We start from the raw sequence: 19,290 nt of genomic DNA, 5'->3' as shown, positions 1-19,290 counted from the left end.
CCCCATTATCAAAGACTATTGGAGTGGGATATAAGACATCTTTAAGTGTGAAATACCCTTACAGAGTAAGACCATATATTTTGAGTATATACCTCAAGAATGGTTGAAAAGAGATAAATATTTAATGAATGTACTGCTGGTGGCTGGTAAAAAGACCCTTATCAGGAAATGGTGATCACAGGAGAGCCCAACTTTAAATGTATGGATGGAAATTACAATGGACATTTACAAAATGGAGAAGATAACAGCATCTGTTAATTATAAGTTGGAACAATTTTATTCATACTGGAAAAATGGTTTAACTACGTAACACCTCATAGGCCTGATTTTATTCTCACAAGTCAATGAATATGTTGTAAAAAAAAACTCCCTACTCTGTACATACTTTTCTTCTTTCGATTATTCTTTCTTTCCTCTCCTTTCTCTAAGTGTATACCTCAGATAAATATGTGGAGATTTGTGACAAATATGATTATATGATATGTATGTACAGTATCTGAAATATATCTTATGGAAATGTTTGTTTGATGATGAAGTTCAATAAAAAATAAATTACAAAAAAAAATGTTGTTGAACAGAGAGACCTAGAGTTCCGAGCCCATAGTTCCCTGAAAGTGAAAATACAGGCAGACAGGGTGGTAAAGAAGGCATATGGCATGCTGGTCTTCATGGGCTGGGTATAGAATATGAAAGTTGGGATACTGTGTTGCAGCTGTATGAAATACTGGTTAGGCTGTCCTTGGAGTATTATATGCAGTTCTGATCAACGTATTATAAGAAGGAAGTATTTGTGCCAAAGAGAATGTAGAGGAGATTCGCCAAGATGTTACAAGAACTATGGTTAAGAAAGTTAAACAAACAATTAAAAATGCATAGCATTAAAGGATATGGTCTTAAATTGGACAAATGAGAAGAGTGTAGATGGGCAAAAAGGTTGTCCCAGATGTGGTGCATTGAAGGGTTTGTTTAAATGTTGTACAATTCTGTAATTCTGTCATTCTATGATTCTTTCCATGTAGAAAACAAAATGTGTTTTGTACATTTGTCATAGGTGTGCTCATAACGCAGTTGGCTCCTGACAATTACCCCAAACCATTAAGATGTTTTCCTTATAAGGGAGTAGCCAAACTTCCTGCAATTTGTCAAATTTCAAACATGCTGCAGGATTTTATCAACCAATATTATCTGAGGTTCATTTGAGACTGAAAGAGACACAATACTTTTCAAAAACAGTTTTACCACATCCTATTCGAGGAATTTTCTAAATGTTATTTTTCATGAGGATGATCAATAACCAATGTAATGCAAAAACTAATGTAAGCTAATGTAAATAATGCAAAGTATATAATAAAATTATTATTTAATCTCTGTTGATTTATTTTTGTTTTGTCATTTACCTTGGACACATTTGGTAATTGTTTTTTCCTTTAAGAGGTGGTTTTCGGTGTTTCCACTTAACAGTCATGTCTGTCAAAACCATCTGAGTATGTTCTATGGATGAACAATGACTCTCAAATCCATCCTGAGAAGAAAAGGTTATCAGACATACTCTGCAGTAGAAATTAACTTTGTTTTCTATCATCTGTACTGCTCCTGGTTGCCCATTCCTGATCCGCTGCTGTGATACCTGAAGCAACGTGGGACGCTTCAAACCTTGTTGTATCTCTGAGTTCCATACCATCAGTTCAACTTCACTATGAGCAAAATTGCAATAATTATGTTGACATAATTCTCCTCGACACATTTTAGCACAATACCGGATTTTGTCTCTAGATGGGAGAGATTTAATTTCATTGCATTGCTTCATATTATTGGCGCCTACAAGGATATGGGCCAATAATGGCTTCCAGTTATGCTGTGGTGAAAGTGAACAAAGGCCATTAGAGTTTTGAACAGCTATTTGCTGAGGTGCCTTATAGAAGCAAGCTTCACATATTTCAATAAATAGTCCTTCAAATTCATTAACAATGACTTCCTCAACTCGCTGCTGTTTTGCACTAGGTGCGTTGGAACACAATTTTCTGTTGTTTGCTCTTTTGGCCACTAAGTTCTTCAGGGTGTTTCGCTGAGTTTTGTTATCTTTTTCATAATTCCATACCAAAGCTTCTTCCTTACTCCATGCAAACGTGCAGTTATTCCTATGTTTCCTACAGCCAGTGCCCTCCTTGTAGAACCAACATACTTCATAGCACGCAGGACTAATGAAAGTTGGTCGCCTCCGAATTATTTTCCATACACCTTGTGGCTTCCGTGCGACAAGTTGGAGGTGCTGGCATTCATGATTCACATTTTTGAGAACAACGCTGCTCTCATTTGTTTGCTCAGAACATTGAAAGCAAATTAGCTGAAAATCAAGCTTTTTGAAGAGGTCTTCCAGTTCTTTCATTCTCACTCAGAGGAACTGCACACATCGAGAAACTCTCCACTATCTGATATTTAATCGTCCAGTGAGGAATTACTGTTCAGCCAGAGAGTTACCGAAAAAGTACTGCAAGAGAAAAATACAAGCATTATTGTCATAAATCCTACATTGAAAAATAGTAGGAACATTTTCTTAATATAATTTATATAATGCCACAACAGCATTGATAGTATCAAGTTTTAGTTATAAAACGAATTAAATGCTCAAAATAGGATTCACTACAGCTGAGATTAAGTCATCAATTTCATTAGAAACACAATTATTCTCTAAGATTTTATCAATAATAAGTAGCCAAAGTTGGTAGAGAGTTGAACATTAGTGGATTTCCCCCCTTGTCACTAGCTGAGCAGAAGCTGGTATGGATCGCAGCAAGCTATAGTAATGGAGTTGTAGCCACCCAAACTTTGCTTCCTCCCACTCAATCTGAATACCTCTCATCAGGAGATCAAACAGCCAGAACTGCAACACTATAACCACAATTCATGGCACCATTATTTGCGTAAATAAGTAGATCCAATAGATAAGGGTTAGTAGATCCTTCACAGTTTCCCATGTTATGAGATCTTCCAAAGAGATAAGCCTGGAAAAAACATGAGGGATGGAAGAATTAGAAATCCTGACAAAACTAATTCTCCCTCTCTCAAAAGAAAAGTTCAGAGTGATATGTGACAGAATAATAATGCTTAATTCTTTTTTCCAATTTCCTTCCATGTTTTGAAAGCATACATACATTCCCAATAGCTCCAAAGAATATCTGTCAATAATTATGGCAACTCAATTGTTACTAACTCAGCAGTGATTGGAACTGTGGTTACAGCTGTAGTTTGGCTTGGGAACCAGCTATTTACTGTGCTTACGTAGTTAATTATTAACCTGAAAACTCTGTTACAAACCAGTAGTCCAGTCAACATTACTTGGGCTTGTCAGTCATGGTTTCTAGTCCTCATGTTTTTATTTGCATGTATAAATGCTTTTCATGCAAAGTGGTAAACAAAGACTAGCCTGCACAGTGCTTTTTTTTAGCTTTGGGTCTAGCTGAAAACAAACTAACTTTGCCAGAAAATAGCATTGTGAGGTGCATCCAATTAAACTCCTTCCATTTCTCTTCAGTTTATAAGAGATGTGCAAGCTGGTAATGATGTACAGAGGCCATGTTGAACATCAGAACAAACTGTCTGCTTTGTTCACCTGTGAGATTTACATCAATTTCGAACAGTATAGAGGAATGATGTAGATGTAAATTAAGTGAATGAGAGTCAAATTTGAAACAATTAAAGATGGAGTGCATGGAATGGGCTGCCGGTGACGGTGGTGGAGGTAGATAGGTTAGGGTCTTTTAAGATACCCCTGGATAGGTACATGGAGCTTAGAAAAATAGAGGGCTATTGATAACCCTTGGTAATTTCTAAGGTAAGGACTTGTTCGGTACAGCTTTGTGGGCCGAAGGGCCTGTATTGTGCTGTAGGTTTTCTATCTTTCTATGGAGGAAAACAAAATTTTCCACAAGATAAACAGTAGAAGATAAAGGAGGAAAAAATAAGAAACAATATTTTATATTTTAAATCTCAAAAATTTTAAAGCACAATCTATTCTGAAGAAACTATGCTCTCAAATTTAAACTACTCCCATTCTGGGCTATGTTAATTATCACTGATAAAGACTGATCAGAACATGTGTGTAAAAATCGCCAACACAATTTGAAAATGCTGGAAATGTTCTGCAAGTTAGATATTCAATGGACAGAGAAACAGATTAATGAACATTCATAAAAAACTAGAATGAGTATTTCTAAAAGTTTCTTTTCTTATTCTGTTCCAGCCTCCAGATTTTCTAATTTGCTTTGCAAATAAAAAAACATTTTTAACAAGGGACAGGAAATTAAGATTAAGAAACAATAAGATTAGCCAGAATACACAAAGCTAAAATGTATACTTCCTAAAATGTATTATCTGACTCTGCACTTGGTCTGAAATAAGTGGAGAAAGTTCAATATTATGATTCAGACAGAAAATGATGACTCAGCAGGTCAGGCACAGGGGAAAGATAAGCAGTTAAAAGTTCTGGTCAAGACCTTATATTCAAAACAGTATTTCCAGCATGTCCTGTTGTTTTTTTTATTTCAGATTTCCAGCATCTGCGGTATTTTTGAAAACCTTAACCAGCATGTTTGGAGATTAAAGAGATTAGCACTATTTGTCATATGTACATCAAAACACATAGTGAAATACCTTGTTTGCATCAAATCAAATCAGCGAACACCGTGTTGGTGGCCCACAAGTGTTGCTACACTTCCAGTGATAACATAGCATGCCCACAACTCTCTAACCCTAACTGTGCATCTTCGGAATATGGGAGGAAAGTGTAGCACCAAGAGAAAACCCAAGCGGTCATGGGCAGAATATGCAAACTGCCTTCAGGCAGCGGCGGGAATTGCTGGCTGGTGCTGTAATGTGATACGTTAACCACTACACTATCATATACACTCATTAAAAAGTAGCAATGCTATATGCAAGAGCCATAAATTTCCCAATACATCTGTTAGTCCAGAGACTGTAAGAAGCAGTTATGGGGTAACTAGTTCCTAGTCCTTTTCAAAATGGGAAATTTTAATGCTAGAGCATTTTTACCATGAAAGATGGGTATTCAATAGATACAAAATTGTATTCATTGGTAACTTGAGAATCTACCACTCTCTTAACTTGAAATCGCATTTGTGCATCATGAACTTAAAACCTACCACCTCATGAGCATTAGACTCATGGTAAAAATTACTTAGCCAGCAAATAGTGTGCAACAGAGTCCAATACAAAGTTTATAGGGTCTAGCAAGATGGTGGGGGGTGGTAAGCCCCCTCCCCACCTTGTGATTGAAGTAGGAAGGGAATAGCTGGACAAGGATGCTGATTTTTTTGCAGCTGTTCCTTATTCACTAGGAGAATGAAATCAAATACAATAAATTTATGTTTTTCTTTGTGTTTATATAGGTCCTGACCCAGCTGGTGGCATAGTGGCATCAGCGTTGGACTTCGGAACGAAAGGTCCCGGGTTCGAATCCAGCCAGCCGGCTCCCCCGCACGCTTTCCATCTGTGCTGGGTTACAAGCTGGTGATCTCTTTGGAAACCCACCCGGCAGAAGGCAATGGCAAATCACTGCTGTAACTTGCCTCGTACGCAATTTCCCACTACGTCAGAGAGGTGTGGAGGGAAATCGTCCGCTAACCAGAGAAACTGCGGATGCGACGTACCTTTCCTTATATAGGTCCTAATTTCATTTTCAAATTGACCTGACTGGCTGAGGCAGGCACAAGCATTTCTTGCATCCATCCAGCATTTCAGTTGACAGTAATATGATATTCAGAGCTCAATTTACATATTAAGGGCCTACAGTCCTCCCTAATCTAATAAACAAGTTAATACAGTATCAGACTTTGACCACACATGGTCTGTAGTTTCTTACACATTCATGATTCAAGTGTTTCTTGAGTTTTCAAAGGTTTTGAAAGTTCCTGCCTTTGTTGCCTCTTCATGTGGTGCATTTCAGAGTCTACTCTAGATGAATAAAATTTCTTGCTTCATATTGTTTGGGTATATTTTGTTCAAATCAAACAGGACTTAACTAAAGGAGAACTGAGCCAAACTAGTGAAATCTTCACTAATGGATAGTATAGCTCTGGGTTTGGAAAGTTAAAGAAATGCAGACACCTTTTTATTCTGACATCTCCCCCTTCCTTCTCGGTCCTGAAGAAGGAATTCAGCCCGAAAATTCAACTGTTTACACTTTTCCATAGATGCTACCAGATCTGCTGTGTTTCTCCAGCATTTTGTGTGTGTTGCTTTGGGTTTCCAGTATTTGCAGACTTTCCGTGTTTGTAAAGAAATGCAGAAGCTGGTGTCATGTGTCATCCAGCTTCATCCCCAGGGCAAAGCCTACACTTACAATTGAGTGCATGCCCCACTTGTGTATTTGTGGTAGACAACCATAAAGGTAATATGCATTGTTATGCATTGTTCCCCTACTGACTTCAAATAAAAATGGTTAGTGATGCCTGTACATTACATGTGGATTGAACAATGACTGAATAACTGAATGCCGCACTCCACAGATATAAAACTATTTTTCAGAGCTAGAAAAGCTTTTGATTATGCTTGAGGCATAATTACAAGCACAGTTTTATCTTGCTCAGAAAGACAATACATCAGTATTTAATTAACAGTAATAATAGATCACAAAAGTTTTTTCATCAGTTCACTAATTCCACATCAATTGTCATGGTGAATATTATAACACCACACCTCATGATGAAACAGAAAATCACTGACAACAATTTATAGATTTCCTAAATTACTTTATCTTTGTGTACTCAACGACACTGTCAAATTTTATTCGTTATAAAGCAGAGTGCTGATAACCCTGGTTATTCCCATTCCAGCCAAATAAAGAGAAACAGAAGGTGCCAATTCACTTTATGAATATTTACATAGGGCTGATCAATGGCTGCCAAGTAGATTCTATTAATTTTTGTTTCAATGTGTACAGGCTTATTTAGTAACATCTAGACTCCACGACAATTGTACAAGATCAAATGAATAGGTTCAAGTTCATGAACCTAGTGAACAAGACAAAATATGAACATTACAAAACCAAATAAAATTAATACCTGCATTATTCAAATGATAACGAACTTGAGAAATGTTTTACTTTTAAATGCACAACTATAAAAGAAATCTCTCAGCTCAGCTACCTATAAGCACCATCAGAGATTTTCAGCAGGGCACTTGTGTTATGGATTATCTAAAGACATTAAATTAAAATACAGTTAAAAGTAAAAGATAGGCAGGCTTGAATATTTCACTGTATCCTGTATCATTGAGAAAAAAAAAGTTATTTCAGCAATGTTTCTAAATTTAATCTTTTAACTCCATAGATTTTGGAGCTGCAATTTTTGCCATTTCTGTGAATAAGGAACTACAAATTAAGTCATTGTTTTTATTGAATGTCATGCATTTTGTAAAGCAAGATAAAAGCAAAAAGCACTTGATTTATGTGCTTCTGTGGTAATACTTGTTATTTTGTGATAGCAATACTATTTTTATTATTTATAATAATATATATTACTATATATATCCCACTGGTAGTTGATTTTCATGTTTGATATCCTGTAATTGTGTGGTAGCTGCACACATTATATTTCTTGTCCACGTCACAATATTCAGCAAAATATTAAAAGCAAAAATATATATATTTAATCAAGACTGGATGACAAAAATCACTGCTTTTTGAACACACACACAACTGACGCCATTTTAAAACTGCTTGCTCTAAGCACAATGGAGTGTCTAACAGTCACTCAAGTGCACGCATCAGATGCTAGTTAGAAAGTGTTCGACACTAGTATCCTGCCCCATTTAAGCGGCAAATATCCCAAATAAACGAAGGGAATCCTGGCTATTTTCTTGATTAATTTTTGTTCTTTAAGAGTTCTCCCAAACAAGTGGCGGCCCCGATTAACCAATGCCCCAATTAATTGGAATCCCACTTTAATAGGATTGTTTTGTTAATCCACTGTGAAAATAGTGTAGACTTGAGTAAGGGTTAAAGAAAAAACAGGCATTCATATAAAGTATAGTAATAGGCAGTCTTATCGCAGACTCTGCCAATCATGCTTCACATCCAGTCCTTAGCAAATTAGTAAAACCAGCATGGTTACCTTTACAACCTTTCCATGCTGAAAACCGATTTTAACAAACAAAAGTCAGGAGTGGGAAAAGTCAGTTCAAAGGTTGTCTATCAAAGTTGTTGACTGGGTTAGTCTGTCTGGCTTTGCATGTTTAACCAATGTATTTAAAATAAAAAATAATGAATCAACAAAGCACAGATTATTCAGTAGGTCAACAAGTTTCTGTCAATAGGAAGACTTAGCTAACAATTCCCTTGAATTGTCATCAAGACAAATGAATGATCAATGGTAAAGTTCACTGGTCTGGGCCTTTAACTACTTTTCTCCCCAAATATAAGGCTCTGGACATACTGTTTCAATTCAGAACTCTGCATTCATTGTTTTATTTTGCTTTTATAGGGATTTAAAATGTTTACAGTAAATAAATTGGATGCAAAACATTGCACTTGAATAGATAATGAACAAAAGTAATAATAAGAGGTGCAAAGAAGATATTAATCTAGGTATTCTATGAGTTCTTTCAAATATCTAACCTTCATTGCATCACATTAAAACCTAAAGAACCATAAAAAAACATCAAATGGTGAAAGGCTTTGAAAGAGTGGATGAGGAGAGGATGTTTCCTACAGTGGGAGAGTCTAAGAACAGAGGACCCAGCCTCAGTATGGAGGGGCGTCTTTTTAGAATGGAGATGAGGAACTTCTTTAGCTAGAGAGTGGTGAATATGTGGAATTCTTTGCCACAGACTGCTGTTGAGGTCAAGTCTTTATGTATATTTAAGGCAAAGGTTGACAGGTTCTTGACTAGTCAGGGCATGACGAGCTATGGGGAGAAGGCAGGAGATGGGGGCGGAGAGGAAAATTGGACCAGCAATGATGAAATGGCAGAGCAGACTTGATGGGACAAATGTCTTAATTCTCTTCTTATACCTTATAGCCTTATGGTCTAAGAGTTTTTATTCCATGCTCAAACATCCACCCATTTCACTGCACTCCTGCTACTGTGCTAGTTCTGCTCCTGTTCTATCTCTCCTCTCTCCTACAGCCTTCACTGCCTCTGCCTCCTTCTTCTACATCCTGGTCCGTTCTTTCCTTACTCCCCATTCTCCACCTCTATCCTTCTCTTCCACCCACCACCTACAGCGTCAGCAGCCACATGGCAGCCTACGGGATCAGGGCCAGGGTTTGCTCAGCTGACCAATTTTCCATGGGTAGTGCTAATTCTGGCTCACCAGGAAAGACCGCTGGAAGGTAAGATTTTATGTACTTTTTAGGTGAGCGGTGAGCCAACAGCACTCACCAATGACTACAAAATCCATCTTTATAGGTCAGAAAAATCATAAAGAGAATATGCCATACCTAGAGCCAATTTTATAATGATCTGCCCTGTTAAATAGGGAACTTTTGGCAGATATCTTGCTTCAGAGTTTACATCTTCACTCTTGACTGCCTGAATTCCTCCATCCTGATCAAAAAGGCACAACAGCGCCATTATTTCCTGCATAGCGCCAAGAAAGCTCACCTCTGTCCCAGGATACTGACAGACTTTTACCGCTGTACCACTGAGAGTATACACACCAACTGCACCTGAGTGTGATATGGCACTTGTCCCGTATCGGACCGCAAAGCACTCCAGCATGTGGTGAAATCTGCCCAGTGGATTATCGGCACCCATTTGCCCACCATTCAGAACATCTACCACAAATGCTGCCTGGGCAGGGTGAAAAGCATTATCAAGCATGCATCTCATTCTAACCATAGACTTTTTACTCTCCTCCCATCCAGCAGGTGCTACAGGAGTCTCCGCTCCGGCACCAGCAGGCACAGGAAGAGCTTCTGCCCTGAGGCTGTGACCCTGCTGAACCTCACATCACAGCGCTAAGCAGTATTGCACCCATATTGTACTGTCTCAGTACTTTTATATTTGTGTGCTGTAGCACTTACTTTTTATTGCAGTTATTTTGTAAATAACACTATTCTTTGCATTTCTGGTTAGATGCTAACTGCATTTCATTGGCTTTGTATCTGTACTCTGCACAATGACAATAAAGTTGAATCTAATCTAATCTAATCAAATGTTCTTCCAATTCCAACACAACAATTTCCCTTTGGAGTTTCAATGGTAGTGCGCTGCTGCGCAATACCTCACTGATGAGCTAGGCCAGTTGTCACCTCCGAATGGAAACAAGGATGAGACTGACTGGGCCACTGTAGGCTCAACTCACCATCCATAGGAAGACTTGCTTCACCATACCTACATCCCTTGCCCAAATCATTTAATTCCCATCCCTAATTATAACACTCTTTAACTTGCAGTTTAATCGCGATGATTAGAATCAGGCATTATTCTACTGTCACAGGAACAGGCTCTTTTGCAAAAATGTTACTCATTTCTAATCCTATTCGCCTGTATTAGGCACATATCCCTCCAAAGTTTTTGTATCCAAGTACCTGTCCAAACATCTTTTAAACAACATAATTAAAGTATGGTGAAGAAATACTGGACTGGTTCCAGGGGTGGTTGGTTTGTCATGTGAGGGAATATTCAGTAGACTAGTTCTGTCTGATTTCAAATTTAGAAGAATAAGAGACGTCTAGAACTTCAAGAATTTTCAGAAGCTGGATGAAGACAGGGTATTTTCCTCTGACTGAAGAGACTACAATCACAGGTCTGTCTCAAATCAAGGGGTAAGCATTTCAGACTTAGATGCAGAGACCTTTCTTCACTCTGCAGATAGATTATCTTTAGCATCTGAATCAGATTTGTTATCACAGTCTGATATCCAAAGACACAAAATTACCATAGATCACAAAATAAATAAATAGTGTGAGAAAAGGAACAATGATGTATTATTCATGGGTTCATGGACCATTTAACCATCTAATGGCACAGGGGAAGAGGATGCGCCTGAACCATTGAGTATAGGTCTTCAGGCAAATGCTCTACCTTGGAAGGTTGAGGAGGTTCAGCCATTGAATTCAATCAAAACAAAGATTAATTGATTTCTGAATCTTCTTCTTCTGTTCTTCAGCTGTCCATCGATTTTCGATGTTGACTGCGGCCTGGGCAAGGCTGTATGGAAGACCAGCAGTTGCCCATGCTGCAAGTCTCCCCTCTCCACACTACCGATATTGTCCAAGGGAAGGGCACTGGGACCCATACAGCTTGGCACCAGTGTCGTCACAGAGCAATGTGTGGTTAAGTGCATTGCTCAAGGACACAACACACTGCCTCAGTTGAGGCTCAAACTAGCAACCTTGAGATCACTAGACTGACGTCTTAACCACTTGGCCACGCGCCACAATGATTTCTGAATATTGACGGAATCAAGGGATAATCAAGAATACTGCAGGAAGATAGCACTGACATCAAAAACGAGCCAGAATCTTATGGAAAAGCAAAGGATGCTCAAAGGACCAAATGGCTTACTCTTGCTCTTAGAAACATAGAAACCCTACAGCACAATGCAGGCCTTTTGGCCCACAAAGCTTTGCCGAACATGTCCTTACCTGAGAAATTACCTAGGGTAACCCATAGCCCTCTACTTTTCTAAGCTTCATGTACCTATCCAGGAGTCTCTTAAAAGACCCTATCATATCCGCCTCCACCATCGCCAGCAGCCCATTCCACGCATTCACCACTCTCTGCGTAAAAAACTTACCAGTGACATCTCCTCTGTAACTACTTCCAAGCACCTTAAAACTGTGCCCTCTCGTGCTAGCCATTTCAGCTCTGGGGAAAACCCTCTGAATATCCACATGATCAATGCCTCTCATCATCTCATACACCTCTATCAGGTCACCTCTCATCCTCCGTTGCTCCAAGGAAAAAAGGCCAAGTTCACTCAACCTATTCTCATAAGGCATGCTCCCCAATTCAGGCAACATCCTTGTAAATCTCCTCTGCACTCTTTCTATGGTTTCCACATCCTTCCTGCAGTGAGACGACCAGAACTGAGCACAGTACTCCAAGTGGGGTCTGACCAGGGTCCTATATAGCTGCAACATTACCTCTCGGCTCTTAAACTCAGTCGCATGATGGATGAAAGCCAATGCACCATACGCTTTCTTAACCACAGAGTCAACCTGTGGAGCTGCTTTGAGTGTCCTATGGATTCGGACCCCAAGATCCCTCTGATCCTCCACACTGCCAACAGCCTTACCATTAATACTATATTCTGCCATCATATTTGACCTAATGAACCACCTTACATTTATCTGGTTTGACTCCACCTGCCACATCTCAGCCCAATTTTGCATCCTATCAATTTCCCACTGCAAACTCTGACAGTTCTCCACACTATCCACAACACCCCCAACCTTTCTGTCATCAGCAAATTTACTAACCCATCCCTCAACTTCCTCATCCAGATCATTTATAAAACTCACGAAGAGTAAGGATCCCAGAACAGATCCCTGAGGCACACCACTGGCGACCAACCTCCATGCAGAATATGTTCCTTCTACAACCATTCTTTGCCTTCTGTGGGCAGGCCAGTTCTGGATCCACAAAGCAAGGTCCCCTTCGATCCCATGCCTCCTTACTTTCTCAATAAGCCTTGCATGGGGTACATTGTCAAGTGCCTTGCTGAAATCCATAGACACTACATCTACTGCTCTACCTTCATCAATGTGTTTAGTCACATCCTCAAAAAATTCTATTAGGCTTGTAAGGCATGATCTGCCCTTGACAAAGCCACGCTGACTATTCCTAATCATATTATGCCTCTCCAAATGTTTATAAATCCTGTCTCTCAGGATCTTCTCCATCAACTTACCAACCACTGAAGTAAGACTCACTGGTCTATAATTTCCTGGGCTATCTCTACTCCCTTTCTTGATTAAGGGAACAACATCCACAACCCTCCAATCCTCTGGAATCTCTCCCATCCTCATTGAGGATGCAAAGATCATTGCCAGTGGCTCAGCAATCTTCTCCTTCGCCTCCCACAGTAGCCTGGGTACATCTCATCCGGTCCCAGTGACATATCCAACCAGATGCTTTCCAAAAGCTCCAGCACGTCCTCTTTCTTAATATCTACATGCTCAAGCTTTTCAAGTCCATGTAAGTCATTCTTACAATTGCCAAGATCATTTTCCATAGTGAATACTGAAGCAAAGTACTCAACAAGTCCCTCTGCTATCTCCTCCAGTTCTTTATACACTTTTCCACTGTCACACTTGATTGGTCCTATTCTCTCACGCCTTATCCTCTTGCTCTTCACATACTTGTAGAATGCCTTGGCGTTTTCCTTAATCCTTCTGCCAGGGCCTTCTCATGGCCCCTTCTGGCCCTCCTAATTTCATTCTTAAGCTCCTTCCTGCTTGCCTTATAATCTTGTAGATCTCTATCATTATCTAGTTTTTGAACCTTTTGCAAGCTCTTCTTTTCTTCTTGACTAGTTTTACAACAGCCTTTGTACACCACGGTTCCTGTACCCTACCATCCTTTCCCTGTCTCACTAGAAGGTACCTATTTAGAAATCCACGCAAATATCCTCTGAACATTTGCTACATTTCTTCCATACATTTCCCTGCGAACATCTGTTTCCAATTTATGCTTCCAAGTTCCTGCCTGATAGCCTCATATTTCCCCTTACTCCAATGAAACACTTTCCTAACTTGTCTGTTCTTATCCCTCTCCAATGTTATGGTAAAGGAGATAGAATTGTGATCACTATCTCCAAAATGCTCTTCCACTAAGAGATCTGACACCTGACCAGGTTCATTTCCCAATATCAGATCAAGTACAGCGTTTCCTCTTGTCAGCTACATGATGTGTCAAGAAACCTTCCTGAACATACCTGACAAATTCCATCCCACCTAAACTCCTTGCTCTAGGGACATACCAATCAATACTTAGGAAATTAAAATCTCCCACGACGACAACCCTGTTATTATTACATCTTTACAGAATCTGTCTCCCTATCTGCTCCTTGTTGTCCCTGTTACTATTGGATGGTCTATAACAGCCGTTCCCAACCACCAGTCCGCCAGAAAATGATACGAGTCAGCTGCACCTTTCCTCATTCCCTGTCACGCACGGTTGAACTGGAACATAGGGTTGCCAACTGTCTCATATTTGCCGGGACATCCTGTATATTGGGCTAAATTGGTTTGTCCCATATGGGACCGCCCTTGTCCCGTATTTCCCCTGCCAAGGTAGAGCGTTCCTATGAAACCTTTCGTGCCAAAATGGTGTAAAGTGTAGAAGCAATTACCATTAATTTATATGGGAAAAATTTTACAGCGTTCCCAGACCCAAAAAATAACCTACCAAATCATACCAAATAACACATAAAACCGAAAATAACACTAACATATAGTAAAAGCAGGAATGATATGATAAATACACAGCCTATATAAAGTAGAAATAATGTATGTACAGTATAGTCAGGAAGATGAGGACAAAACCGATTTGTGGGAAAAAAAAATCGGCACGTACGCACATGCGCACACAGGCGCCCGCGCAAGGCTTCATGGTCATGGTAATCTTTCCTGGGGTAAACACAAGTGTCCCGGGATTTGACTGCCACTTTTGTCCCTTATTTGGGAGTGAGAAAGTTGGCAACCCTAACTGTAAAGGACATGTTGAGGTGAGTTTAACCCTACTTGAACACCACCCACCACCACCCCCCCGCCCCCTGTCGGCCGGTCCACAAGAATATTGTCAATATTAAACCGGACCATGGTGCAAATAAGGTTGGGGACTCCTGGTCTATAAAAAACACCCAGTAGAGTTATTAACCCCTTCCTGTTCCCAACTTCCACCCACAGAGACTCCGTTGACAATCCCTCCATATCTGCCTCCTTTTCAGCAGCCGTGACACTATCTCTGATCAACAGTGCCATGCCCCCACCTTTTTTGCCTCCCTCCCTGTCCTTTCTGAAACATCTAAAACCTGGCACTCTGCCCCTGAGCCATCCAAGTCTCTGTAATGGTCACAACATCATAGCTCCAAGTACTGATCCATGCTCTAAGGTCATCCACTTTGTTCATAATACTCCTTGCATTAAAATAGACACATCTCAAATCATCGTTCTGAGTGCATCCCTTCTCTATCACCTGCCTATCCTCCCTCCCGCACTGTCTCCAAGCTTTCTCTATTTCTGAGCCAAACGCCTCTTCCTCCGTCTCTTCAGTTTGGTTCCAACCCCCCAGCAATCCTAGTTTAAACTCTCACCAATAGCCTTAGCAAACCTCCCAGCTGGAATATTTTGGATTTGAGGGACACAGTACTTGGTGGTGCTGGCTGTGAAAGAGCAGTGTAAACTTATAATTTGCAGCCAATGGCTATCATTGAGAAGCTCTTCATGACATGCATCTTGATCACCTCTTAATATCCTTTTATTATTCCTCTTCTCTAGAACCTAAGACATCAGATTTTTAATTTTTTTCTGGTTTAAAAGTAAGTTTTTTGGCTTAAAAACATTGTTTATCACTTAAAAGATAGTCTTGACTTACTGAGCATGTCTAACATTTTATGGTTTTATTCTTTCATTCCATTACCATACAGCTCCAGATATAAATTTCTTGGAAACTGATGATTACATTTCAATTGATTTCACTGGTAATGCTGAAGAATCAGTCAATAATTAATTATTTCCCAGGATGGTAAATTCTAATTATCATCACTGCACTTTTTTTAACGGTGCCTGGAGGGATTATGAAGAATTAATTAATTACCAAAGATATAAATTTTGCATAAAATGTAATATTAATCTAGAGGAAGCCTCAGGTTAGGTTGTTGAGGCTGGTGGAATTATATTGGCAGAATTTGAATATGTACTCAGCAGATCATAAAGATGCACAGGCCACTTAGAAGATAGAAATTTACCCTCATAGTACTCACAAAATAATATCCAAAGATTTGGAATAAAATTTATTCTCATGGAATTTTGTAAAACATGTCAATACCCACAGAATTATTTTTCTAACTCTTATTTCTTGATCCATGTACAGATGATGTGGCTTTGCATTCTGAAAGTTGTAATATGGCCTGTTTTGCAGGAACATAAGCCCACATATATGGTTGGGGTGGGGTGGGGAGTGGCACCTGTAATCCAATTCCGTGAAACAATTAATTTTGACTTTTGAATTCTTGTTATTCTTTAGTTCTGCAGTGGAATGTTAACTTAATAATTAAATAGATTCACCAACACAAGAGATTCTGCAGATGCTGCACACACAAAATGCTGAAGGGTGTCAACAAGTGGCATCTATGGAGGGGAATAAACAGTTGACTTTTCGGGTTGAGAACCTTCACCAGGACTGGAAAAGAAGTGGGCAGAAGCCAGAATAAAAAGGTGGGAGGAGGGGTAAAGAGTACAATCTGGCAGGAGATAGATGAAACCGGATTGGTTGGATAGCATGAAGTATGAAGCTGAAATGTGATAGGTGAAAAAGGTGAAGAGCTAAAGAAGGGAAGAATCTAATCAACAGTGCTCAATAGATGGAAGGGAAGGAGGAGGGGCACCAGAGGGAGGTAATGAGCAGGCAAGAAAAAGTGGTGAGAGGGGAACCAGAATAGAAAATGCAGAAAGAGAGAAGGAGAGGAGGGAAACGCATCATCAGTAAGACCCAATGTAGATTGGTGGACATCTTGTTAAGTACCTTTGCGCGGTTTATGAGAAAAGGTGAGATGTATTTATGGGAGGTGGTTTAATTGTCATTCTACCATACATAAATACAAATGAATACAAGAATAAGTTCTGTTTTTTTCTACCATGTTCAGTCTGGGCTTTAGAAAATATTACCTTAAAACTTAATTGCATAGCAGTGTTTTTTCAGAGCAATTTACGATTTGATTTTTTTTTCATATTGAAGCCCAATGATGTCTGGTCCATAGAATGATGAAAGAAGATTACAGAAAGTACTTCTCCACCTCACCTTCCTCAGTAAACTAGGATGGTGACTTGCTTCCTCTAAGCACAACCAGGCTTTCTACCAAGCACCTCCTTATTAAAAAAAAAACTCCAGTCTTTCACACAGAGCATAAACAGAAAGACAAAAATGATTGTGCAAGCAAAAACAAGGGAGAGATTGAGTTTAAACAGGAGTGAACACATACTACTGTTACAAAGTGTAATTAAGAAAATTAATTGTCTGACTGATTGATTTCAACATACATAAGCCACTCACCAGAGTGTGACAGGAAATTTCCTATTGTTCCATTTCCTAAATGCTTTCATAATAAGTCATGGTACTGTTTCACAACTAAACTTGTCATCGACCTTATTGAATAATAAGTTTCATACTCCAACAAAAACATCTTGCCAAATTCACAACTCTATTTGCCACACAGATTCTCAACAATTCATGCCATGCAATGTTTAAATGTCGCAAATTAATAGCAATTAAATGAGGGAGACTTTTAGACATAATATTATTGTACCACCTGTGGGCACGTGGCCAAGTGGTTAAGGCATTGGACTAGCGACCTGAAGGTCGTGAGTTCGAGCCCCAGCCGAGGCAACATGTTGTGTCCTTGAGCAAGACACTTAATCACACATTGCTCTGCGACGACACTGGTGCCAAGCTGTATGGGTCCTAATGCCCTTCTCTTGGACAACATTGGTGTCATGGAGAGGGGAGACTTGCAGCATGGGCAACTGCTGGTCTTCCATACAACCCTGCCCAGGCCTGCACCCTGGAGAGTGAAGACTTTCCAGGCACAGATCCATGGTCTCACAAGACTAACGGATGCCTTTTATTTATTTATTATTGTGCCAGGTAATAAATTTCAGATCGCATTACCGACATTGATGTTTTGAAATCCAGTGAAAGGTGGGTGAGCACAGAGCTTATGCATTTTACTGATTGTGGTTTTCAATAGAGGGTAAGGGAAGGAGTTTGGTGCAGCGACGGCAATGAATACCGTGAAAATTTGCATTTGGAATTTGGACTCGCTGTAACCTTATCTTTGATTTTCCTTTACAAAGTTTGCCTATGGTAAGTAGCTTGATTGCCAGTGTCAATCAAACTTGATTGTCAATCAAGTGATCAGTCAGAACTGGTTACCCGGTAATTTATAATGCATAGTTTTCTTGCTTATGATTGGTATATAAACTTCAAATGAAGATGCTGGATTGCAAAAAGTTGGGAAAAACAGTGTATTATTGATATTAAATAATGGAGTTGAGTTCATAAAAAGTGACAGCAATGACAGCCAAAAATGAAGATTTGAAAACCAGAGGGGCTATGTATACCACAGAAAATGCAAGAGTCCAGAGTGATGAATGTTACCAATTGTTTTCCACTTTTTTAAAGGAGATCCCTCTGCTTTACAAAGCAGAACAAAAATGTCACTATAATTGGTACTATAAAGCATGGTTATGAACTAGATGACATTAGCAAATTTACTAATTAATCTCTTGATTAGTAAATTTGTGGATAATACAAAATTAAATTAGGAGGCATTGTTAACAGTGATTACAGCGGGAACTTGATCAATTAGGGAAGTGGCTGAAGAGTGGCAAATGGATTTCAATACAAGTAAATGTCAGGTGATCCTTTTGGAAAGTCAAACCAGCACAGGATTTATGAAAGGGCACTAGGGAATATAATGGAATAGACCGACTTTGGAGTACAAGTGCATGGTTCGTTGAAAGTGGTGTCACAGATAGACAAGTTGGTGAAAAAGACATTTAGCTCCATGACTTTCATCAGTCAGGGCAATATGTAAAGTCTTTGGAAAATTATGTTACAACAGTACAAGTCATTGGTGAGGCTACACTGTACTATGATCACCCTGTTATAAGAAAAATTTGATTAAACTGGACAGAATGCAGAAAAGGTTTATGAGAATGTTTTCAGAACTCGAGGCCTGAGTTATGAGGTCAGCAATGCAGCTAGAGCTTGGGTCTAGGAACATGGTTAGGTGCAAGCAGGGTCTGGGAACAGGGTGAAAACAATGGATTATTAAAAAATGGCATACAGGTTTGGATCATGAATTTTCATTAAAAAAAAGTACAGAATAAACAGTGATACAAAGGAGCTATAAAAACTCAAATTGTTATTTATAATATCTACTATAAATAACAAAATACTAAAGGGAAAATAATAGAATACAGACTAATCACTGAGAACTCGTGCAAGGGGATTTACAGAGACACTATAGGATAAATGCAAAGTGGATACAGGATAAATTCAATGAACAATTTGGCAGCTCCACAGCAACCATAATTGACCT

General features: G+C 39.3%; 1 protein-coding gene across 2 annotated transcripts in view; it reads right to left on the bottom strand.

Moving 5' to 3' along the window:
• helz2a (helicase with zinc finger 2a) overlaps positions 1–19,290 on the bottom strand; it is a 133,672-nt gene that overhangs the window by 98,850 nt on the left and 15,532 nt on the right. The window contains exons 3-4 of one of the 2 annotated variants that reach the window (XM_063041441.1): positions 2,854–3,002; positions 1,398–2,488 (exon numbers count right to left, since the gene is read on the bottom strand). In XM_063041441.1, the coding sequence (XP_062897511.1) occupies positions 1,398–2,386 (989 nt within the window). In that variant the 5' untranslated portion in view covers positions 2,387–2,488; positions 2,854–3,002. The remainder of the gene's footprint in view (positions 1–1,397; positions 2,489–2,853; positions 3,003–19,290) is intronic. The other variant, XM_063041440.1, reaches the window with a different exon arrangement.

Source organism: Mobula hypostoma, chromosome 2 (assembly GCF_963921235.1).
Source record: "Mobula hypostoma chromosome 2, sMobHyp1.1, whole genome shotgun sequence".
In the NCBI taxonomy this organism is placed as follows: Eukaryota; Metazoa; Chordata; class Chondrichthyes; order Myliobatiformes; family Myliobatidae; genus Mobula; species Mobula hypostoma.
Note: the sequence above shows the minus strand (reverse complement) of the source record. Positions and strands in the feature narration are given on the sequence as shown.